The 25,322-nt window shown below is 39.4% G+C and overlaps 1 protein-coding gene across 6 annotated transcripts in view; it reads right to left on the reverse strand.

The window, feature by feature from the left end:
- Positions 1 to 2,339: 2,339 nt before the first annotated feature.
- The window catches only part of LOC107321044 (clathrin heavy chain 1), a 30,669-nt gene continuing 7,686 nt past the window's right edge, over positions 2,340 to 25,322 (reverse strand). Inside the window, exons 6-33 of one of the 6 annotated variants that reach the window (XM_015877540.2) lie at positions 23,992 to 24,165; positions 23,512 to 23,709; positions 22,906 to 23,106; positions 22,634 to 22,786; positions 21,913 to 22,035; positions 21,059 to 21,196; positions 20,664 to 20,828; positions 20,069 to 20,249; positions 19,579 to 19,742; positions 18,451 to 18,576; positions 17,625 to 17,767; positions 16,856 to 17,090; positions 14,902 to 15,024; positions 14,380 to 14,525; positions 13,804 to 13,987; positions 13,075 to 13,267; positions 12,479 to 12,636; positions 12,222 to 12,386; positions 11,725 to 11,832; positions 11,249 to 11,416; positions 10,993 to 11,142; positions 9,967 to 10,098; positions 9,524 to 9,634; positions 8,948 to 9,118; positions 8,283 to 8,504; positions 7,557 to 7,577; positions 4,672 to 4,747; positions 2,340 to 3,645 (exon numbers count right to left, since the gene is read on the reverse strand). In XM_015877540.2, coding sequence (XP_015733026.2) covers positions 3,530 to 3,645; positions 4,672 to 4,747; positions 7,557 to 7,577; positions 8,283 to 8,504; positions 8,948 to 9,118; positions 9,524 to 9,634; positions 9,967 to 10,098; positions 10,993 to 11,142; positions 11,249 to 11,416; positions 11,725 to 11,832; positions 12,222 to 12,386; positions 12,479 to 12,636; positions 13,075 to 13,267; positions 13,804 to 13,987; positions 14,380 to 14,525; positions 14,902 to 15,024; positions 16,856 to 17,090; positions 17,625 to 17,767; positions 18,451 to 18,576; positions 19,579 to 19,742; positions 20,069 to 20,249; positions 20,664 to 20,828; positions 21,059 to 21,196; positions 21,913 to 22,035; positions 22,634 to 22,786; positions 22,906 to 23,106; positions 23,512 to 23,709; positions 23,992 to 24,165 — 4,245 coding nt within the window. In that variant the 3' untranslated portion in view covers positions 2,340 to 3,529. Of the gene's footprint in view, positions 3,646 to 4,671; positions 4,748 to 7,556; positions 7,578 to 8,282; positions 8,505 to 8,947; positions 9,119 to 9,523; positions 9,635 to 9,966; positions 10,099 to 10,992; positions 11,143 to 11,248; positions 11,417 to 11,724; positions 11,833 to 12,221; positions 12,387 to 12,478; positions 12,637 to 13,074; positions 13,268 to 13,803; positions 13,988 to 14,379; positions 14,526 to 14,901; positions 15,025 to 15,681; positions 16,221 to 16,855; positions 17,091 to 17,624; positions 17,768 to 18,450; positions 18,577 to 19,578; positions 19,743 to 20,068; positions 20,250 to 20,663; positions 20,829 to 21,058; positions 21,197 to 21,870; positions 22,036 to 22,633; positions 22,787 to 22,905; positions 23,107 to 23,511; positions 23,710 to 23,991; positions 24,166 to 25,322 lie in introns of those variants that run through there. The other 5 variants (XM_085555426.1, XM_015877541.2, XM_015877542.2 and 2 more) reach the window with 5 other exon arrangements.

Below are 25,322 nucleotides of genomic sequence, written 5' to 3' on the forward strand. Positions count from 1 at the left end.
GAGACATTAGAATGGCTGCAGTGTAATGCTTGTGAATTGTTTGTCATCTGATGCCAGACCCACACTTGCCTAAAGTTTGTCATTTTGGGGAAAATCCCCATAACATCTGAGAAATCACAAAAGCCTGCTTTCTCCAAAATAAATAAATAAAGTTACTATTTGGCAGTATCACGAGCCTGAGTCTCCAGCAAGTTCTGCACGAACAGTCCATTTTGCATGATAGCACTCACAGATTTATGTGCATAAATCCAAGGGACCTGATGGGGTGCATCCACAGGTGCTGAGGAAGCTGGTACAGCTGTGCAGGAGCTCTGCAGAGAGGGACATGGGTGGCCTGGTGGATGACAGATTGACCATGAGCCAGCAGTGTGCCTGCGTGGCCAAAAAGGCCAATGGCATTGTGGGGTGCATTAAAAAGAGTGTGGCTAGCAGGTAGAGGGAGGTGATCCTCCCCCCTACTCTGCCCTTACCAGGGCAGAGGCCTCATCTGGAATATTGTGTCCAGTTCTGGGCTCCCCAGTCCAAAAAAAGACAGGGATCTCTTGGAAAGAGTCCAGCGGAGGGCCACAAAGATGCTGAAGGGCCCAGAGCATCTCTCCTATGAAGAAAGCCTAAGTGAACTGGGTCTGTTAGCCTTGAGAAAAGAAGACTGAGAGGGGACCTGATCCAGGTCTATAAATATCTGAGGTGTGGAGGGCAAAGTGGCAGGGCAAGACTTTTCAGCAGTGTGTGGAGACAGGACAAGGGGAAACAGCCAGAAATTGGAGCACAGGAAGTTCCACAGAAATGAGCGCAACAACTTCTTTACAGTGAGGGTGATGGAGCACTGGAACAGGCTGCCCGGGGGGGTTGTGGAATCTCCTTCTCTAGAGATATTCAATACCCACCTGGATTCCTACCTGTTTTACCTGGTGTAGGGAACCTGCTTTAGCAGGGGGGTTGGACTCAATGATCGATCTCTGGAGGTCCTTTCCAACCCCTACGATTCTGTGATCTCAGCAAAGCCAGTGATTGGAAATTTGGTGCAAATAATGAGTTTCTGAAAAACTTGGACGAACCCTGCAACTTAGTAAACTGGATTAATTCTTCCATTTAGCCCAGTAAATGATGGGCAAGAATTTGTTTCACATTTTAGCTACAGCCACATGGTAACAATTGAGAGTATGCTTCTGGCTGCATTTTAGAATGGAACATGATCAAAGAACTTATAAAAGCCACTATACACGTCAAGACCTTAAGATACCAGGAGACTAACTGATGCACAACTATTTAAGAGAGCTGACAGCCTTGCCCTTATTTCAAACTCAGTCATTCCTGTAATTAGATTTCTAGACTAAAGCAATTAAAGTTTTTCAGGCTAGCTCAGTTCTCTACAGGTCACATGATGTTCTAGTATTTAATCTAGCATTTTACTGTATTCCAACATGAGCTTGTAATCATCACTATGAAGTTGTATTAAATTTTCGATTTGGGGAGAAGACAGTCATACTAATCTTAGAGTTTGTCTTCAATTCCAGCTGCCTCACCCAAACAGCTGTTGACCCACAAGAAACTGCATACAAAATGTAAGCACTGTTTGTCTGGAAAATAGCATGCTATCCAGCTAGCTCCTGCTAAGACTAAGTCTGGATGAAGCACAGATTTGCTTGAAATCATTAGCTGCTCAGTATTTCAAGCTTAGCCACTGAGTGCTGATCAGCACAAAACCAAAGCATTACATCAGCACTTGGAACATTCTGGCCTTCATTAGAAAGGTAGATATCACACCTCTTTGCCATTGTTATCACACAGTACAGCAAGCGAGACAACATAACAGTTAGAATTATGCCAAAATATAGTCTACAGTTAGCGATTTTAAAACATTCCAGGCTGGATGGGGTTTCAAGCAACCTGGTCTAGTGGAAGGTGCCACTGTCTATAGCTGAGGGTTTGAACTCCATGATCTTAAAGGCTCCTTCCAACCAAACCATTCTGTGATTCTATGATTAATTCTGTACTGGTTGGCATTTAAAGATGATTTGCCCCATTCAAGTAGAAAATGATGCAGCTTGCTGCTAAGTTATGATTTTCCAGACGAATGAATGAAGCTACATAAGCATGTGACTGCCTCCTGCAGCATCACCTCTGCACGTGGCAAAGTGTGCTGATGTGTCTGGTGAAGAGACTGCTAGTCCCTTTTAAGTCACTTGCTGAGCCCTCCACATTACGTGCTTTGGCACAAGTTCCCCTTTTTTCTGCCTGGCATCCTTAGTTGTCTGATTAAGATACTTGATGTGGCAGATTACTACTAATAACGAGACCCCACCCCCGAGATATGAAGACTAGAACCACACAATAGATACTGCAGATTTACATTTATAGTTGGACTTTTATAATAATTAAGATTAGCACAAGATTCATAACCATAAATTATACATTGTTATCTAAGTACATAAAATGTTAATGATACAGGTATTTGAAGAGTGACACAAAGTTGTAATACAACCTCATTGGCATTCTCAAAAAAGTGGGTGGTAGACACCACTGATGCTACTGCATTATAGCAGAACTAAATAACTGCATCTTGTTGATTCAGATGGAGCTGACTGCCCATCAGACAAGGTCAGAACATAGCGTGGCAGGAAGCCAACACCAGAACCAATTAAAGGTGCAAATAAAAAGACAGGATCATGTCCTTCCCTACTGCCTCGCTATTTTAGTAATATGCCCCCCCTTCCCAGTTTTGATGCTGTGCTCTTACACCTCTACAACTTTGGCAGGCCATACATACTCCCACATTCACTTTCCACACATAAATGAAGTTTCCCGTAGTACCATTAAATGTCAACAAGTAACATGGTCTCCTCTCGTTAAACAAAAAGGATCTGGGAAATAGTTGCTCTCTGGCATGAGAAGATTTATTTTTAAGTTTCAGATCTACTCCAGAAAATATAGAATAGACTCAAATAGCATCGAACCCCAATGGCACTGTTGTCCAGAAAAGGAAACTTTCCCATTATTCCTCTAAACATTCAGAACACAAATATTAGAAAGCCCATTGTTTTTTCTCTCACATAAGACTGCAAACAAAATGGGGGTAGTCAGATGAATTCATTAAGGAGATGCTTCACCAAATTGTTAACAACTGTGCTACTGCAGTAGCTTTCGCTAAAGCTTTTCAACAACTTTGGTACCAGGCAATTTCCCAGCTACCTTTAGTGGGTTTTGCAAAAGAAAGATAAGCATGCTCTCTTCTCCCTGGCATCAAGCAGTTATTGCTATATGAGTTAGTGAAACAGTGCCTTAACTTCAGACAAGAGTCTCACAATGTCATTAACAAAAGCTGCCTTTCAAAAGTTGAAATGTAAACGGACAGTAATCAATAAATAATAGTAACAGGCATCCTGTTGAAGTCTCCTCACTGAGCAGGGCAGCTAGTGTGTTAAGACAACAGAAGGTCATCTGTGCCTCTAGGACCATTGTACGCTCCTCAGAGAAGTTAAAAAGGGAAGGGAAGAAAGAAGAGAATGAATGTCTGTCAGAGAGCTAGTTACATATTGAAACCATAAACAGGTGGCTGGGTGAATCCTGGTGCTGTGTATCCATACGGAAAGTTTGTCTGGGGAGGTACTGCACTGGGGCCTGCTGTTAACATCAACTGCTGGCCTGGAAAAGCATGAGGGGAAAAAAAAAAAAAAAAAAAAAAAGAGTTAGTTTGTGTACCCAAGCTTTCCTAATCTTGTCCTATAGTACAGCTAGCTTTATGAGGCTTTTAGCTAAAAATTGGCCACAGTACAAGCACACATTAGCAAGTTACACTATTACTCAACATGCACCAGAGTGGGCTTTTAGGCCATCTGCTCTTGCTACCAGAAAACTAAAAGCAAGACAGAACTCGGATGAAAGAGGAATATCAGCCTGCTTTTGAGGGCACGATAATCATGGCTTATTTTGATTAAACCATATCAAAGGCCAAACTGATACTATCTAAACACCATGCATGGCCAGAAGTGAACAGTAAAGCAATTCAAGGAATTAGTTCAGTCTGTTAAGTCTCAATCTACAGAGTGCTGCAAAAAGTCTGAACACACCTCAACAGGTTTGTCTTCATAACTAAGAGCACACATGCTTCATGCATATGTTAAATATGAAGTTAATGCTTGTATCAGACAGTGAACCATTTACACCCTTCCCTTACCAGACAATTCTAGATGCTTGTTAGCAGAATGCCTCTTCAGAGGGGCTTCTAAAATAGCAGCACACTTGAGAGAGGACAGCTACATTTTTTTTTATTTTTTGGCTGCTTTTGTCTCAATATGAATGAAATAGAAAGCCAGTCTGCCTCTCCACTTGGAAAAGCAGACACATTCCTCTTTGACAGGAACAGTAGGAGGAATTAGCATGCTCTGTAAGTTATTTCTGGAGTTGGGCACACCTTGGTATACACTTCTCCTGTTACTATACTAAAAGCCTACTCCTAAGGTAATGTTCTGAGCCATGTAAGAGAAGTAATTCTTTAGATGTACCATAAAAGTGAGATGTCCCTTCAACTGGCACAGCTTTTCTAGCAGAGACAACCACTCTGCTAGCCTCTGGAAACCAGCTAACTTTGGAGGTAAGTCACTTAAGTTACCTCCACAAAGAGACCAGAGTGACAAAAGGTTATCAATTAAAACCAAGTATTTCACATACCAAATACTATTGGAGTAGGTTCAGTTACTTGTTCCTCTTCTTTTCTTAGGCTTTCAGAAGCATCAAGATTATCCACCTACATTGAAGTGAACAGGAGATGTATGAAGGCCTTGTCTAGGAACTGTACTATTGCATGAGGGTTTTCATGCCTGGTACCTTAGCTATCAAGGAATCCTTTCATTATTGGTCTAGATTGGATACTATGGCTGGGAACACACGAACATGCAAACTGATTCTGCATGTGTGTAAACTTGTCCTCCCAATTTACATTAAGTCTACTGTAATTGCTGTCATGAGTAGCCGAGAAAAACCACCATTACCTTTAAAAGTGCATGGTTTTTCAGAGTGCTGTTCTATTTACTGTTAACTGTCACCCAGAAAACAAGCCAACAGATTGTAGTTCCAAGGATCATTTCAAACGGGCCTAATCTACAGTTACCTATTAACCTGCAAGCTCTCTCAATTTCAAAATGAGCACCCAGATACATGCAAATATTCCAGATCCATTAAGATCTTTGGAACACAGATTTCTAGTTGTAGTTGAGCACTGGTTTAACTGCATTAATATTCACATAGATGCCTCTTGGAAGAAATTCCAGAGCCATCATAGAATGTGTTCAAGTAGTATCAGCTTCCATATAAAACCCAAAGTTGTGAGAAATAAAGCTGTTCATGACAAACTCATTTTCTAAAGTGTTACAATAGCGCAGGAACCCTGAACCTTTAAACTGGGAACAGAATGAAAGGGTGGGAAGAAAAGGCAACAGTACCTTCCTTCTTTCAGGTTTAAAGAGTTACATATTCCATAAGCAAAGCATTGAGAATGAAGGCTGCAAAGTCATACAATCACACAAATTCATATCCAGATGCAGGCAGTACTAACATCCTGGAAAATATTTCAATTAGCTCAGTCTTTTTTTTTTTTTTTTTTTTTCCCCAGCTGTTCCTCAGCCTCCTTTCCCACTAAAACAATCACATCCAGTTTGACAAGTGCTGCAGAAGGGGTTTCTAATATACTTCAAAGAGGTTACCTAATCCTTAACAGTTCCCTGAATTTTTGAAGTTTGCTCCTCAATAACTTAAGCAGCCATTCATCTTTAACTCACTCAACATTGTCATAGTTTCAGCTGGGATGGAATTGTTTTCTTCTGAGTGTCTGGTATGATGCTATGTTTTGGTTCCAGGCAAAAAACAATGTTGATAACACACTGATGTTTACAGTTGACTGCTAAGCAGTGTTGTTTAAAGCCAAAGCCATTTTCAATGAAAGGCCCAAGGAGCTTGGAGGGAACAGGATTAGGGCAACTGACTTAAACCGGCCAAAGGGATATTCCATACCATATAACATCAAGAGTTTTGAAGGGGGTGGGAGTGCTGGTACTCTTCTGCTGCTCAAGGGGATAGAAGGGCATTAGCCAGGGGGTGGCGAGCAATTACTTGTGAATCACTTGATATAAACGTATATACGCTTATACAGTCATAACTATTTTCCTTTTTCATATCTTAATAAGTAGTTTAAACCCACTAATTCTAATTTGTTGTTGGTTTGGGGGTTGTTTGTTTGTTTTTTAAAAAAACTTTCTCCTTCATCCCACTGTGAGTGGGGGTAATGAGCAAACAACTGTGTAGTGTTCAGCCATCTGCAGGGTTAAACCACACCAAATTTAGAGCTATTAAACTAACAGCTTTTCAGAATGACACTAAATATTACTGTTATAAATACTATTCCTATTACCATGGGGCAAAGTAATTAAGACCTATCATTTTTAAATAAGGTGTACTGCTGTACTTATGACCAGTAATTCTCACTTCTCCTGGATGAGTCTTTACTCTTTATAGCTCCAAAAGCATTAAAGAAGCTTGGAACAAAAGTTCAGTTACTCCCTCTGCTGGAAAAAAACTGCAAGCATGCTGAGAGCTGATACCTTGAAGAAGGGACAAAAGCAGCAGCTCTTCAGCAGAGGCTAAACATCTTTCTTTCAGGTTTGCTGCCTGAAAGTGAAGTTTTTCAAAAGGTTTCTAAATGAAAGCTATCATACTGTGTGTGCCTAGTTCCTTCTGGGGCACAGGCTAGCCTACGCTTCACATCTTTCTCTTATGCATTAAACCAAAGGAAAGTTCCAGAAAGCATATACGCTCTGCTGACAAACTAATGATTTTGTTTGTACTTTTAAACACGTGACAAAATTTTAGGCATATCACACTCAAACCCCATTCTCTAGTACTATGACTGTAATGAATTCACACTAAATTAGTTCCAATGTAAACCATTTCCACCATGCATTCTTCCATTCCTTCTGGCAAGTTATCCAGTGTTTAGTAAGTGACCGCTTGTAAATCCAACCAGCAATTTAAAAACGCATGATCTTAACTTCAGCCTTGTATGGAAGAATACAAGTGGACTTCTGTGGCAAGTTTTCCTTCAGTAGAATATGAGGATGAGGAGTTTAAGATCTGTGCAAGACTTTCACAGATGCTTCATGTTGCTAGTCAAGCTCACAATGCTTGGGAAACTACAAACTCTAGTAATTTATATTTTCACAAGCAATTTGCACTTAGAACACATTGTGTTATGTGGTAACTGCTTTCATCTTATGAACATCATCCTCCCTGCCACAAGATATTTGTGATATAATAACCAGGATCCCCAACAGTCAAGTCCTCAATCACTTGCTTCCATTTCCCATGGAAAAAAAGGAGCAGAGACTGGTTGGATTTTCAAGTTGCTTGTGAACTGTCATCCTTGTAGCATTAGAAAGTAAACAGAAAGCGAGTTAGAGCTAAATGACACTGCTCTTTTGGCAGAAGCTACAGCTAGATTCCTGTAAAAGAATCCTAGGATACTGAAAGACACAAATGAACAGAGTTTGAAATCAGAGTGTCACCTTATAGAACAGCCCATCGACCTGCAAGAAAATTCAGAGGGGAATTCTTAACATGACTGATTAGAGGCAATCTGAAGCAATCACTTCTAGATTATTGATTTCAGCAAAATTCTTAATTGTGATGATCTAAGCAATCCTGGAGCCTTTTAAGGAAGAATCTTAGTTTAATATGCTAGAACTGTTTGAGACAAGCATTTCAAAACTGCACACAATCAGAATCTCTTCTTTCTCAATTCAGGACTAACTACTGGTGTCAATACTGTACAGATTATACACCTGAAATTCTGTTTTAAATGAAAATTCATTTTCAGCTGTCTACTGTTATGGCTGGTATAGCAACTACGTACTGTAAGTTACATAGAAACTATACTTTCTGTAACAAGAAAAAGCAGTACTTTCATAGTTTTGCCAAATAAAAAAATCATGCCAGTTCTCTCTAGCAAATCTTCAGTTTAATCAGTGATGGAGATGTTCTAAAAAGCAGACCATTGCTTATGTCCCCTCTGTTGAAAGCAGAAGTTAACTACATCTCTTTCAAGTCCCAAACTACCTATTAAGAAGCCTAGCTATTTATCCTGAAGTGACTGGACCCTGAGAAATTCCCAGAGGGTTTAGCATGAGAAATAATAATATTCCAAGTACACGTGAAGAGCTTTACTCAGTTTGTGTAAAACAAATTGTACAGCAAACTAAAAGTATCAATTTCTTAGCCTATGCAATACTCACTTTGGTGAGGTACTCTCTCATCACTTGGATGAAATAAGGCATTGCGAAGTCCATGATATTATGCCTCCATGCCAATTCAAGGACTACATCTGGGTGCAGCAAGTCATAACACGTGAAAAGGCAGGCTGTAAAACACTCCTGCTTGCCTTCTTCCAGGAACCACTGAAGCAGCTTTTCTGCTAGTTCTACATCTTTGGACTCTGCGGCATACTGCATAGCATCCTGCAGAAAAGGAAAACGGTTAAGTTTGACCCTTGCCTGTCAGCTTCTTGCTCTCTGCATTATGTGCATGCTACTACTAGCTGAATGAGTGCAGCATTACACAAAACATGAAGATAGCCTTTCATATCAACACACATGATGTGTAGGAGCTAAGTTACAGTATACGTGCCCAGTTAAGTCCTCTTATTTTCAGTGAAATCTGTACAGATGCCATTGGTAGATACTGAGTACAGGATAACATTATCAAATCTGATTTAAGATATGAATTTGAAACTGCAAGCTATTCTGCTCTAAGATTCTTTCCTTAAATTCTAAGCGAAGGGTTAAGATTTATTAGAACAAACTAAGGATTTGAAAAGAACAGAATTCATTCAATTTCCAGGAGATCTATGCTTCACAGATCAGACTTTTGACAGTTAGGAAGAAAAACTGCATTAACTCACCTTATACAGATGGTCTTTCTTGCATAATTCCACACTCTGCTTCCAGCGGTTGTTACCCTTATACAAGTATGCTGCAATGCGCCTAAATTCAATTAGCTCATGCTTTTCCAGACGTTGAGCCAAAGTTATGTTATCAAAGTTGTCATAGGCATCAATGGAAGCTCTCAAACCCTGTTTGAGAGAGAATTGTTACTCATGCTTCCAGATGGCAGTAGGTGAGCACTACAGAAGATAAACATTCAAGCATGGCTCACAAGTGCTTAGGTTCTTCCAGCTGGATGTTGATGCCGTGGCTGGCTACAGTTGTTTGCCGTGCACATTTCAAGCTTTTGTCTTGAAGGTTGTCTTTAATATAACTGATATCTGCTTCATTTTCAGGTAATCATATTGTAACTCAATCCCCACCCATGCCCCAAAGGATCTGATTCTATAACCCCATTGCTGTTGCACTGCAGAAGATCCCATCTGCTCAAGGGAATCATGCTTTGTCAGCTTGAAAGCAATCAAACTATGTCTTCATTTGTTGAAGAACAAGATGCAGGCCTAAGGAATAATGGCAACTTTTGTGAGGCTTACCTGGTAGTCCTCCTCCTCTGTTAAAAGGTTGTTTAGAGCTTCATTAACGCCTTTATTATTGTGGTTCTGCACTGAACGCAAATAAGGCTTTACTAGAAGCAGCTGATTAACCTGGAATCGAGATATTTTTAATAGAAGATTAGGTATACTTGTTTCAGGAGTACTGAGTGTCAGAATAAATTCCCATTCATTATTAGAAGAGTTTATGCTTACATTCAGGATCCTTCAGAACTGCTAGCATATCATTTTGTGTTGCCAGAAATAAAATCAAATGGCCTCTTAAGCCAGTTATGCTAACTCCTTCTAGTGTTTCCCATATCAAACTAGGATCGGGCTGCTTCTCAGTCTTTTATGCTGAAGGTAAAGCCACCTGACAGACACCAGCCCTTTCTTCCCCAGACAGAGGCTGCACTTCCTGTTTATCCAGTATCTCCCAAACTAACCTTTGAGAAAAAATTGACTGTCCTGGTGTGATCCAGTCTTGGAGATAATACAAGCAGAAGATCATTGATCAGCAGAGGTTTGTAGTCTAAGTAGAACTGCAAGGCTTTGTAATATAGCTCCACATTTGCCACCTGCACAGTTACACAATCATTAGTATTTCAAATGCAAGTAAGCCTAAGTTGCTTAGTTTGGATCACTTAACTCAGCACAAAGTTTATCTGATTCTTAAAAGAGTAATTTTCCTTCTATGAGCCAGAAGCTTGCATTCAGAATTCTTGTTCAATTTTACGAGTGCTCCTTGTGTCACCTGCTTCCAGATGGTAAAGTTGCAACCTACCAGGAGTAGTCCAAACCAACGTGAACTCATCTAATGTTAAGAGATCCTGGTACCAGCAACCTAAGTAGACTTAGAGGTACTGTGACCATGTGTTCAGCTCCTAAAGGCTGTAACCACTGTCTTAACCACTTAATTATGCATATATTTTTTGCCTCAAAACCTGTAAAACCAGTAAGAATAGGTATGCAATCTTGAATCTTATCTAAACTATACATCATCCCACTATTCCCCACTGCATTCATAGGACTGACCAGTCCAGTTCTCCCACTGAAACAGCTGGAAACATCTGCAAAGATCTTTCAAGAATTGTTACACCCACAGATGAAGACAGCACTCAGGTCAAAGAAACTAAGGAGGTTATACCTCCTGCCAGTGATCTATGATCCTGAACAGACCCTGAAAGCACTGTCCTACCTAATGCTACTCAACAGGATGTGAAGCACAACATAAACCAAAGGACACAAGCTTAGAATAACGTGTGTTTATTTAAAAAAAAAAAAAAAAACAAAAAAAACCCCTTTGTTTTAACTACAGCAGGAAAACAGGGAAATAGTAGCATAAGCAAGTCTTTCTTTCTAAATGGGGATTCTGTTGTGCAATTTTGCTACAGTTCTGAAAGCATCTTTCAGCACCTCAGTTCAGTTAACTAGTCATACCAGACTGTCCCAGCTGAAAGCAGAACACTTACCTTGGCAATTATGTCTTTAAACTGTCCTTCCTTCCAGGCATCAGTAGGATGATTCATCATAGTAATTACTGCATTGTCATACTCCTCGTATTTGTCATAGAGGAATACAAGTTCTGCCCAGAGATGAGCCTGTTCTGCAGCTCTGAGCACCTGATAAAAGAAGAAAATAGTCAGTCTGATTCACTGACATCTTCCTTTCCTCACTCGTATTCACTATCATCTTCCTAACTTTGCTTGCAATGTAGTTGCTGAATACCTTTGGAATATTAACTCTTGACCAGAAGAGCTCCAGATGTTCCCTCATTTTCTGAGGCTTAAATTTGGAGTATAAGATAGCAAGTTCAGTAAACATTCCCATGTGAGCACGCTCTAGGCCCAAAGCAGCTTCCAGAAGGGCAATCAGTTCTTCAAAGTAGCCACGATCCTGGATATTAAGAAAAATAAGGATTAATTGAAAATTCATGGCCAACTACTTAAAGCTTAATTCAACAAACTTTCCTCCCTGAATTAGTTTCCTAAGACGCTACTCCAGTGAGGTAGTAGAATCGTAAAAGATGTGAAACTGAAAACGACTATCCTTACGTTTACTATAAAAAAAGTTACTCGCAACTGGAAATGGAAAAAATGTATTCAGTTCACTTCTGCAGTCATTAAAGATCAGACTCACTGCTATTTTATTAGCAGATATAAGTAAGCTGTATAAATTTTCTAGGGCATCAACAGTGATCTAACCTGATAGTAACTAATCAGCTCTTCAAGTTCATCAGCATGGATGACTATATGCAAGCCACATATCTGTGCCAAGCGGAATTCTCTTCCATCCACACAGGCAAAACATACCTGCAATGAGAGGTGCAAATAGTGAATGCTTACTTCAGCTCCTCATATCAAAGAACGAAGTTGGTTAACAAAGCCTTACTCAAGGCTTACTCCAGTTCCAAACAGGAATTACTATGACTGTTCTAAAATTAACATCTGTGCCATCCATTTCACAATGTTCTAACTTTATAATCTAGCTTTATAATTCTGGGGAAGTGACAGCTAATAAGATACAGACATGCTCTGTAGCCAGAAACGGTTAGCAAGCCACTACCAGAGATCATTGTAGATGGACATGAATCAACTGTTCTTTAATTCCCACATTACTGACAGAGCAAAGGAGTCCAGTTATGTTCAAAAGCAATACTAAAACACATTCTATAAACAAAAAACACAAGTTTTAAAGTTACCTCCTTCCAAGTCCTTGTGCTGTTGGCTTTGCGACCACTGTCCACTGCTGCCTGATACTCCCCAAGGTGCACCAAGGTAGATGCCAAGCGAGCAAAGTTAGATACATTGTTATAGAGTAGTTTTGCTGCTTCATACATACCCTCTTCATAACAACGATCACCAACCTGGATTAGAAGTCCAAAGTAAGCAGAGCTAACAGCAAGAGTCAAGTCAGCTAAGCAGCAAGTCAGATGTGGGAACAGTGAACAAGGCATACCTGCTGTATATGGGCATTATTAGGGCTGCTTATAAATTCCTCCAGTTCTGAGAGACGATTAGTTTTTGCAAAGGCAAAAATAAGTTCTGTCTCTACATAAGACTCTCTAGCCTTCTTCCTGGCCATCTGCAAGAACTTGACTAGGTCCTCCCAATTATCTTAAAGAAAGAAAAAATATTTAATGACCTCTATTCAGTTATTCTGTATAGCTCCCCTTGCCCATGTTAGGAGTTAGGAACAGTTCTCACTACAATATCCCATGATACTAAACAAACCGCACTTGAGATAAGTTATTCCCCACTAAACAACGGGCCACTTTCATGCAGCCATCAACTCTGCCATCAATACAGCTAAATCGATACACTATACTTGGCTGTGACTAGGCCATAACTTCTAAATTATCTCTACTACATCACAGAAACCTTTGTGTAATACAGACAAGCTTTTTGACAGGAATCTCACTAATCCATAGTTTAGCTCATCCAACTTACCCTGAAACATAATTTGCAAATCTCAAGAATCCTCACTGCTTAAGGCAGATGGAATGACCCAATTCATACCTTAGCATTTTTAACTTTAAGGATGATTTGGCTTACCGTTTCTATTTGCTGCTTGAACAACTTCCATGTAGGCAGATGGATCATCTGCCTTTATATAGGAGTCAATGGCTTCTTTCACCAAGTCTTTCTGCAACTGTGCTTTGGCAAGCTGGCTCCATACAGCTGGCTCATTACATCTCTCTGCAAATTCATAAGCACGGTCTAAATTCCCAATGTACTCAATCAGCACCTGTTTGAAGTCAAAGTTGCAAGTTAAAAGAAAATTTAAAAATTTAAAAAAAAAATCAAAGCCTTACATTGTCCTTCAAGTATACAGGTTGTTTTAAGCAAACAATGCAAAGTTCACTGCTTTTAGAAAAAGCTGTTTCTATCTAGTAAAGTAGAGACAGCAAGAATCAGTATGCTGGCCTGAAGATAACACATGATAGTATTCAATTTTCCTACCCCCTTCAGGTGTAAGGTTCTCAGGTACCCACTGAGAATCAAACACAGCACACACACAAGAAAGTAGCACAACACAAAAACATTCTTAATTACTTTTAGCAGATATGCATCTGAGATTATTACTTTGAACTTGTTCTGCTATTCTTTGCACATATTTGCAAATATTCCCACTTCTCCTTACAATCTGTTATAATATAGGAACCATACTGTTACATCTCAGAGATTTAAGTTACAGTTGCTCTGGGAGGATCAATAACAATATACTTCTTCCCATTCTTTCTATTGCTAGCATTCTACAACTTCATGAAGTAATCACCTCACCTGAACTGCTGAAGTATTAACATCAAATTTCCTGAATATAGCAAAGGCTTCTTCATACAGCTCATTACTGATGGCAATGTTTGCAATATCTGGGGCATCATAGTTATCCAGTCGATTAATGTATTCCATTACACGAGTGCGATCAGCCTTAATGGCAGTCAGGATCAGCAGATTCTGGAGATTCCTTTGGTGAACAAAAGGCATAGGCAGTGCATAGCACATTCTTAAGTGACACGTATTGTACATGCAACAAAAGTTACATGCAGCTGCTTGCCGTTGATAGTAACAATCTTTCATCCCCAGACTGATGATTATCAATATTTGCCTTGCAAGAGAAATGGCTTGCCAGCCCTGGTGCTGTTTTCTTTCAACACATCATTTCAAATTGAATAGCATGAGCAAGCTCTCTATGTAAAACATATAATGCCTCAAATTCTGCTTTTTCACTTGACAATTCACATTTAGGAGTGTTTAAGTCTTAGATCCAAGAAACCCACAAATAACTTGGATTATTTCACAACCTAAACATACATACTATATGTGCTAAATTTGCAGGGGGAAAAGCTCTCTTCTTACCTGTGTTCACTGAATACAGAATTATCCAAGACAATTTTTTCCAGTAACTCAATTAATTCATTTGGCAGGTCTGCAGTCATGAAAGCTTTCACAGTGACAGAAACCTCCTCAGGATCCTGTGTCTCTGATAAAGCTGTTTGGACAACCTGGATTTGAAGGTGGGAGAGTATAAAGTCTTTCCCAAATGAGATTCTTACTAACTTATTTCAGTGAGCAACAAAGTAAGGTTTCAGAACTGTCATCCTCAGCAAGAAAGAGCTACTTCTGAAGTGGATATGGCTACTAAAGTCACATTTTCAGAGTGCATAGAGAGCAAATGTACTAGAGGCACGTCATTCGATAGGACAGAACAGTATCTTACTGAGTTTCCTGACCACGATGTTCTGAGCTAATACCTGACACTCAAACTCTCAAACTTCTGTACACTTGAGATGAGGCCTCAGGGAACCTAGTGGGAGAAGATGGTTTCATAGTGGGCCTCAGTAATTCTTATACTGACAAAGCCTGTCCTTTGCAACGTACCTGGTCAATAAGCTGGCGCCTGAATGGGTTGTTTTCTTCTAGAACATTTGCCCAGAGTTCAGGGTCCTTCCTGCGTACTAGATAACGAGCCTCACTCTTAAATAGTGAGTTCTCATTGCATACCTGAAGGAGAAGATGCTAATATTAGAAGTAATATTGTGATACTTAACCTCAAGTCAGGTTTAACTAGCTATGAGTCAGACATTCTAAAAGACTGACTAGAACTAGCTGCTGATCAATGCTAATGCCACAAAGTTCTTACCCAACCTTTGATCTGGAAGGCACATGGAGAACATGGAGAAGGTCTCCAGAAGAATTTCTATAGCTTCTCTTGGTTTTGCCGGACATACAAATACTGTGACAGTGGCTTCACAGTAACTATCTGCTTCTGTTTGAAGACCTGCAGAAGCCTGAAGAACTTTAAAATTTAAATCTAGAAAGGGAGTCACTTACTTGGGCAGTGATAATAGTGAGTTGAGAAATGTTGTTTGTGTTTAAAACCAGAAATAGGTTACATATTTGGTGTCATTAGTTTTACCCTAGAAATGTTCACAGTAGCAAGTGGCTTGGTTTCCCTTGTTAAAATGTGAATAAATGAGGGATTTCCTACAGAAATGCAACAAGTAGCAATTAATCATAATCCTATTAGTGTCACTAGTTTATATTCCCAGCTAGAAAAGTAGAAACCTGAAGGCCTATTCACTATCTTCTACCAACTGGTCATATTTTGTTGGTACCAGAATTAGCTCCTTAAATTTCAAGTACTTTGCTGTAAGAAAATGAGTGGTAGTTCACTTTTATTTTTCAGTATACATTTATGAGTTGCCTAGTTACAGGATTTGAGCCTTTATCCAGGAGAGAGCAATGTTTGATATCTAGTTCTTACAGAAGGAAGAGCTTTCATACATATCCAGAAAGTTAAAACTTATCCAAGCAATATTTCCTATCAAAACAATTCAAGAGCCACCTTTGTATCCTCAAGTAAAAAACAAGCTGAATACAGCCAGCTACACATTTTAACTTCACAGATACAGAGAAGGAGATACAGAGAAGGTATCACTTCAAAAATGGTTGTTTCAGACAGGGAAGTTCTCTCTTTTCAGAGAATGACTAGATAATACCACCATTGTAACTGCCACAGTATAAGTCCTGTCCAGGAATAATGTTTACTTCCTTTTTTAAACAGGGTAAAAACAAGCCAGTTCTTACCCCTACACAGCTGACAATCTTTGCACGTAATATCATAGAAGTGCAGGTAGGAGAATGCTTTCTTTCATAGCAGACACTAGTTCCAGCGCTCAGTACGAGACACTACCTGTCTGGAGAACCATATGAATTTCATTTGATCCTGAACTTTAAGGGAGGTTTGAAGGATCAGTAAGTTTTAGACAGGAGAGAAATGCTATCTGAACTGGTCCTTGCAGTTCAACAGTCAACATTTATTTTTCCTCGTTCTAGCTCTCTGTGAGCAGCTCTCTATGGGTCAACCACAGCAAAGGAAAACTACATCCCCCTTACTAGTTTCAAACTGAAATTTCAGGGAAATTCTTCTTCCTCCCGTAGTGTTAAATTAGGTAGCAACTTATCCCTTCTGCAGATCAAGTGCTCAAGGCTCAAAACAATCAAGCAACACCCCCTAAAGGTAACAAAGATTTAACAGCTGTCATACTTATCATCTGGGCCCAGCAAACTTGATCTAATTTTGAGCAGTCTGTGGATGAAAAACATGAATGGTGCCTTAAATCTATAATTACATAATTTTAGCTAGGACATAGAGCATTATAGTTCCTTGTTATGATGTTACTGTCTCCATGCAGAAGAATCATGTCTACCTCAAATCCTGAGTGAGACTGCAAGACAGGATTCTGCAAACGTTAGACAAGTAGCTAATTCAGCTTCCACTTCAGGCAGCAAGAACATTCTTTAACATGTTCATAAATGCAGTTTTGCTAACCTTTATGAGTTCCAGATCACACTGGCCCCTCTCATATGCAACACAGGCCAGATGAGGGTCTCTCTTTTCACAGTATTTGCCAACTACACGACTGTCATAGTATGGATTCTCACGAAGAAACCGCTCTGGATTATTATTACTGTCAATGTAGATTTTGGCCAAGGCATTATGAGTCGCAGGTTCTTCAGAGCCTTCATGAATCCTTGATTCAAGCCACGGCAACAGCAGTTTAAGCCTTTGAAGAAGCAAACATTTGAGGTTTGTAAGTTGGACTGAGGAAGCCTGACAGGTATCAACTAATATCTAGCCACATCTGATCTTTAATTAAACATAAGAGAAGTCTGCAGGTGCCACTGAGTATTGTCATCTTTCTTTTCAACTTCTATTAAGTGGTTCTTAACACTTAATCTTTTTTTTTCTTCATTTTACAGGTACTATAAACTAATTAGACAAGGTGCTGTGTGCCAAAAGTCACACTGTGAAGACAATTTTGTCTAGATTTACTCCAAAGGCACACCTCATAGATAGCTGTACAATAAATTTAGAGTTCAAATGCTGTATTATTCATCATGCATTGCTGTTGGGCATTCCTACATTGTTCAAACAACCAAGAGACTTGCTAGCAAATCTAAGCTGTTTTTCTGTAACGATACACACACACACAAAACAAACAGGAATATTAAATCATTAAAAAAAGCTGCATCCAACCTGGGTATATACCCAGGTCAGGAAAGCCTGTGAATGGTGTTTATAGGTGTATTTTCATTACCGATTTCTTTTTTCAACTTCAGCCACCAGCTCATCTGTTGAGAACTGTCCTCTAACCACCATAATCAAGTTCTTAATGACATCTTCAGAACAATCCACATCAAGAAGCCCTCCAACCACTGCTGGTATGCGGCTGGGGTTCACCTAGAATAAGCCACCACTGTTAAAATCAGTTATTAGCACTACTAACAACTCATCCCCAGTCTTCCACACAAAGTTCTAGTTAAAATTTTAAACTATGCCTTAAGAGCAGTGAATTTTAAGTTACTAATGTATTAGTTACATGAATTCTAGAAAAACTCTGATCAATAAAAACCAACTGCGTAAGAAGTGTGAGCATGAAATATGCAGCCAGATCTGCTTTAATTTTGGGTTTGTTTAGCTTGGAGAAGAGAAGGTAATGGGAAGACCTCGTTGCATCCTTTCAGTACCTGAAGGGAGATTACAAGTAGGAGGGGGACACACCTTTTACATGGTCTGATAGTGATAGGACAAAGGAGAATGGCTTTAAACTAATCGAGGGGAGATTTAGGTTAGATGTTAGGAAGACATTTTTTATTCAGTGGACGTTGAGGCGCTGGAACAGGTTGCCCAGAAAGGCAGTGGATGTCCCACTTCTGGAGGCATTCAAGGCCATGTTGGATGGGATCCTGGACAGTCTGATCCAGTGGGTTGCAACCCCGCTGATGCTAGAGGAGTTGGAACTAGGTGATCTTTAAAGTCCCCTCCAACCTAAGCCATTCTATAATTCCACGATTAATAAACCAAAACATTAAATTTCTCAGAAGGAAGGAAAGAGCAAGTGCTTAAAAGTGCATTCTCCTTACCTTCTGTACATAGATCTCTATATACTTCTGCAGGCTATTGCGGTATAAGTAGAGCACCAGGTCATGAACAAAGTCAAATCGATCACAGACAATGATCAGAGGAAGCTGGTCTGTCAGCTTTGCCTCCTATATTTTGTGTGGGGGAAAAAAAAAAAAAAGTGAGAAAAACAAACATTCACCATTTGTTAAAGCATTTTCAAAGCAGTATAGCATAATGGAGTTGTTCCAGCACTAGAAATCACAAAACATTCAAATTTAAGACTGCCAAGCAAACAATAAACTTCAAAAGCAAATTAACCACTATGAAAAAAAATCACATGGTCAATCTAGCAATTGAGTTTAAAATTTAAGCTCTTCAACTGTCTACATATTAGGGCTACATCCCTAGCTTCAGCAGGACTATCTATTCACATATCCATTCAGAAGACCATTACTGGGCCAAGAACTTCATATAAAAATTAAAAGGCATTAAAATCCCACTTTATCAGTCACAAAGTTCGCAAAGCATTATGACAGTTGACTCCTGTTTTACTAAGCTTTGTCAAATCAATGCCTTTGCTAAAGTTTCAGGTGAATACGTCAGCATGTTACTTCCTTCTGCCAACACTGATCCGCCTACCATTAGGTGAAAATAGCTTGTTCAACTTGATATTTGTACACCAATTGAGGGAGGAGACTGGTGGGACTGAGGTGCTTTCACAGCTCAAGACACTGGAGCTGTGTCTAGACTAGCAAACAAAAGGCATGAAGGCTGGTATGCAACAGTCCAGCTGTTTAAATGGACAGGTTTTGGATCATGCCAATACAAAAGCATGAAAGCAACTGATGAGGGAACAATATGTGGGCATGAGGGAAGGTTGATGGATGGACTAGATGATCTTTCTGGTCTTTTCCAACCTTACTGATTCTATGGCTCTATGATAAGGGTTAATTTTAGAGGAACTGTGGTTTTTCCAGAGATAGCCCAGAAGGAGCTTCTGTATGCCTGGAAAAAGACTGGATTCCCATTCTACTTACATAGACTATTTATGGCCATGTCAGCTAAAACTTGAGTTGTTAGTATCCTACCTTTAAAAGGCTTAAGTTCTGCTACTCTACAGAGATTGATTTGTTGGACAGAGAATTTACCTTCAGAAAGTTCTTCACCCGTTCTGGGTTATAGCAGTTACTTTCACGGCAAATTCTTTCTACTTCCTTTATCTGACCAGTCTTGCAAGCTGCCTGGATATACTTGAAGTGAACATCTGGATCCTGGCTGAAGTTTACAATGGAACCCAAGAAATAGAACAGTCCTAGAAAGAGTTACATTTTTAATACAGTTAGAAGGACAGGTGGATAAGTGCAGACTTATGAACTTCATCTTATAACTTAGTTCAACATTGCTGAGAGTAGTTTTCATTTAACTGCAAGAAAACCAGCTTTGTGGGTTTTTATCTCTTCCTTCCAGATTTCCCTTTCTCTCAGAGAGGATTTAAAAAAACTTTCTAGAACAAAATTATCCCAAGAATGCACTTGAATAAACACATCCTAGGATCCAGTCAAGTGAAAGCATCTTTCCCATAAAAGCTGGGGTCCTTAATATCTGCTTCCAAAGAAGCTCTTCCTTTTAGTACTGTACCTTCATAGCTTTTGAAAGATTCAAAAAGCTCCACAAGAGACTGGGTGCCAAGCTGCTCATGGTACTTAGAAGCAACCTGTACACAGAGCTGTAGGTTTTGCCTAATGTTGGCTGATAGCATAGCACGCAAGCATTCTACAGAGTCTTCAACAGAGAGAGAGCCAAAGAAATTCACAAGCCACTGTGAAGAGAAAGAAGCTTTACTCAGTAAGTTATAGAGGATTCAGGCAATTTTTAAAAATGTAACAATTAGCCAGTTTCTACCCCAGCTACTGTAGGTAAATCTTTCACACACTAAGACCAAAGACTTGAAATGAAACAGACTAACAGACACATCATTTACAACTAAAGCAAAAAAGCAGCTTGGAAGATCTGAAACACCCACACAGGAAACTGAGGGCAAACTTAAGCCATCAAAAGTATAGACTGAGGTCTAACAATTAATTGGATAAATGTTATTGAGTTACAGTTACACATGCTGCTTAGCTACCTATAAAACTTCTTAAAGCTGCTGCAGGAATTTTAGTAACTACTGAAGTGATAAGCAGTGACACTTCACCTACAGAACCTCATGTTTTCACTTGCACAGACTTACCTCAGGATTCAAGAGATGAGTATGAACAACAGCACGTTTAATATCATAAAGATCAGTGTAGTGTTCCAAAGCTCGCTGGAGCAAGCCTGCCTTTTCACATAACTGGGCAATATGAGCACGATCATAGTGTGTAAACATTTGGTTTCCAAGGATGGCATCTGCAACCTAGGAGATTAGATTTCATATGTAGGCTGTGAGAAAACCACAATTGCTCACACTAAAAGTTGTTGAAAAAACATAGCAGTGACGCACACATAGTCTTTCATTTTGGTAAAACATATGTAGACATCAGTTTCAGACATCAGGTTGTTTTAAGAACTTCAAATGCAGAATATTAGCACAAGCCTTCTGATTTTTCTCCTTCATTTTTGGAAGAACTAGGTTAAGAGCCTTACCTGTGGGGCATGAATCAAATTCATTTCCAGCAGACGAGTCTGAAGGTGGCCTTCTGCTGGGCGGTTATTTTTCAAAGCATCCAACAGAAAGGATGTGCATTGCTGAATAAGGCTGCTCTCCATGAACACATCCACAATCTGTTGAGAATTATCAAGTTAGAAAAGGGAGTCTGTATATACGTTTTATGTTTACCTGTACACACTAATAGCCTGTCTAGAAAGGCAGCTCATCCCAGGACTTAATATGCTATAGTTACTTTTTTAATCATAAGATACTAAAGATGACAAAAATTTTACACTTCCTTTTTCTCTAGAACTTAAGGTGTGCATTACTTTGACCTATTATGCCAGATCTTGTCACCAACTATTTAGTTTTAACAAAGCAAGCAAAGTCCATCCCTTCTCTTCTGGAAAAAAACGTTAATCCTTTTTTTAAATAACTTATTTAATAGCAGAAGTTGTTGCCTAATGATTTAATCACAAGTGGCCTCTGTGAGCCAGTGTTCATTTTAGGTTTGTCTATTTGCTCATCTTCCTATAAATCCTCTGCTACGGTACGAGTTCTCGTACACTCTGTTAGAGTGAGCAGAAGGAACTTTCTAAACTGACAGTAACATTTTTCATTGCTTAGACTAAGACTGTGGTAGACTCAGGATCAAGATTAATGTAATAAGCCAGCTTGCACAAGAACTTTAGAAAAACACTTGCCTCTAATGGAAACCAAACTTGACTAGTTTAGTCCCTTTTCAAAACAAACCAACTAAAGATCTGAACTGGCCTTACCAGTCCCCAAGATGGTACTATGCTATTACCTCTGTCTAGAAAGAGACCAGTGCTCTTGTTGTAGGCATCACCTGGTTAATGTTAGCCAGTGGCTCCTCATCCTGTACCAGCATCTGAGCAAACTGCAGGCCCTGCTCAGGACTGACTCTCATCACAGTTCTCAGCAAGAAGATCCAGTCTGGGGTATAGCCAACCTAGAGATTTCAGAAACAGTCATGCATGTCAGGAAGAATTAAATATTTTAAGCCTTCAAAATCGGTAGTGTGCTACGAGCCACAATGCAGCTTGTCATGCCCATTCTCCATCTCCCAAGAATTCCCAGACAAAAGTGTTGTTTGCACATTAACACAAACTCATTATTTGCTTATTCAGTAACTGAACTTATTCTAGAACAATTTTCTTGTTGGCTCACAAAATTAGTAGAAACAAACCAGGAGTCTCAAGGCATTATAGTACACAGTCCTAAATTTTTAAGTGCACATCACACAAACTACTTTGTAATTCTGACAAAATAAAAATAAAAATCCCTGCCTTAAAGATTTAGGAAGAGTCATTTTTTATGATAAGTTTAAGCCAGTTCATAATTTGATAGTATACAGAACTCTGGAGGTTCTGATTTTAACTCTCATAGACCATATCATTAGACCTTAGTTACATACTACGAATCCTGATATTTCTTAATCTTTGCTACTTATCCTGTTTTTGAGTAAGAGAAATCAAATTTGATGTATTTTGAGAATGTACACGTTAAGCATAAGATAGAGTCTAGCAGCTTGTGATAAGCACCTTTACCTTTTTAGCATACAGTACTATCTTCTGGAATTGACCAGTTTCAGCAAAGCACTGAATCACTTTGTTTGGCACATTAGCACGAAGATAGACACTGAGTGCAAGGGTTGGGTCAGCTGTCTTCACCAAGTCTCCCAGCTCCTCTGAACACTCCAGCTGAAGGCAAGTGATATTTTGTCAAGCACAAGTATTCATATGTGTAGTATGAACAAAAGAGCTATTCACACAATTCTGCTGCCTTGTAGCAGTTAAGTCAGTATCAAGATCAAGCCTACCTTGTCTTCCTTCAGCCATTTCTCCAGAAGCTGCTTGCGGCCTTGTTGCAGAACAGGTCGACAGAGCTCTAGAGACTCATACTTGTTCAGCTGTCCTTGATCAAGCAATATTCCAAAGTACTGGAGCAGGGGAGAGGCATGGCCTGGCTGAGCTGGCACACTCTGAAACTTCCTGATTGTGTCACTGGTACGTAGAATTCCCTGTAAAGGCACATGATACAGAGAAGTAACATTTAATCTGTGAAAGCTGAATAGCATTAGAGGAAAAAACAACAACAACAAAAAACCAAAGCAGGTGTTAAGATCAGCTATACACCAAAGAATTTATTCTTAATCTTTCAGGATAGAGATTTTAATCGATCCTAAACCAAATATCTTCTAGCAAGAAGTCAACAGCAAAGTCAAGACTATGTTGGAAAAAGTATGGCAGATGCTCCTTGATGGTATACAGGAGAATATATTAGACAGAACAATTAAGTGAACTAGAATTTAGGTTAGTATTGAAGCATTTTAGCTCTTCAGTTCTGGAGTGAAAGTGACCCAAGCAAGTCAACTAAGCTAAGGCAATCCAGATGGCTTCTAACCTGTACCCTTAGAATAACTCACCTTTGGTGCAGATGCAGCTACTTTAGCAGCATCCGCATAGCTTCCTTGAGCAAACAGTGCATTAAACTTTCTGGCAAATAATTCCTCTGCACCAGCAAGATTACTACGTATAGCCATACGCAGACCCAAGTCAGGATTCTGGAGAACGTTTGTGGCATAGTTCACAATGTTGTCTTCCTCAACACATACAGAAAGCACCTGAAAAGGATAAAAGGCATATCTAAGAATTACTGTCCTTTCCACAGCTACTGTAAATAACACAACTGAACATCTATTCAGCCTGACAGTGAAGCAGCAGCATTATACAAAAAGGAAACAACTCAGTTTCTCCTTCTTAAGCAGTCTGTTAAAAAAATGAATAAAAATCAAGTAGTTACTTGATCCCTTCAACTATGTTCGTTGCATCAAGTCATTCATCAGGTTTACTTACATCTCATCTCAGCCTTGTAAGACTCAAAAACAGACTGCTGGATTAGTTACCTGTCCTTTTTTGTTGACACCAATAATGCCTGAGGTAGGTTCATGAGAAGCTGTGACGAAAATAGTGTCAGCACTAATGCGGTTCATGTAGATGCAAACTCCAGACTCCAAATCATACATATGAATATATCCATACTTTGTGATCAGGTAGATAACACCATGCTTAATTCCAATCTGTGAAAAGATAATATTTAGCTAGTATAGACTAATGGTGACAATTAAAACTGATCTAGTAAAGGTGTATGTTTGGTGGCCCTGCTAGGCAGGGGGGTTGGAACTACATGATCCTTGAGGTCCCTTCCAACCCGGTTCATTCTGTGATTCTGTGAAAACAACTGCCTTTAGCCTAGTCACAAGACAGTCCTGCAGTGACATGCCTTTGCATTAACACTAGGAACAAATACAGCTTCAGGCTTCTTCATTACAAATTCAGAGTGATGGATAGCTTTGCTGGCCATTCAGAGCCATACCTCCACTGAGCATAGGCTGAAGGAAAATTAAGATTCATGCGCAGCAAAGGATGAGCACTTTGGGCATAATCAGTATTCAGGTCGGATATGCCAGTACAAGTTTCTTTTCAGAAATCTCGTGTGATAATCCCACGCTTTTATAGCAAGGACTGACAAAAGCACTAGCAGAACCTAAACCAGTCTCAGCCGCTGAGGACTACTGTTTAGCTGTCAAGTCTCAAAGCCAAGGAGGCTTTCAAGCCAAGACTGTATTTAGACTGAAGTATTTCCACATTGGACCAAGTCCTCAGAGCCCACAAAGCCTGTCACACATACAGTTTGCATTGTTTACCTCAGTTTGTTAAGACTTCTCTTGTTTCATTCACAAAGCAGGTCTAGGACTGGACAGCAGTTGCATGCTCCCAGATGGTTTGTTTTTCATATGCTAAGTGAAGTTTGGTCTGTTAAAGTAACTAGTCATGTTCTTTTCCTAAAAAATTTCCCTTAAGATATTACTAAGGTATCTTTTTTCTGTGTTGCTACTACAGGAGGTAGACTAATATAGGGCTCTCCATTCCATTTGTCTTATGACATTTACTGTAGATGAAATGCCACTTCCACAATCAGTTACCTCAAGCACTGTAACACTCATATCTAAAACCCTGACCATCAGTAGACAATTCAATAGCCTTTAAAAAAAAAAAAAAAAAAAAGCAGAATTATCCTGCTATCAACAAGTGTTATCAGATTAGACAAGAACTATGAGTACTATTATTCTGACAAACTGCTTCCAATACTTGGTATCTAGTTGCTTTCAGACTGCTGTTATTAAGACAAAGCAGAAGCTTGTCAAACTTTTTACCTGTTCAAAAAGAGATTCGA

The sequence above is a fragment of the Coturnix japonica genome, chromosome 9 (genome assembly GCF_054131305.1).
Source record: "Coturnix japonica strain WE chromosome 9, WE-NBRP24, whole genome shotgun sequence".
Classification (NCBI taxonomy): Eukaryota; Metazoa; Chordata; class Aves; order Galliformes; family Phasianidae; genus Coturnix; species Coturnix japonica.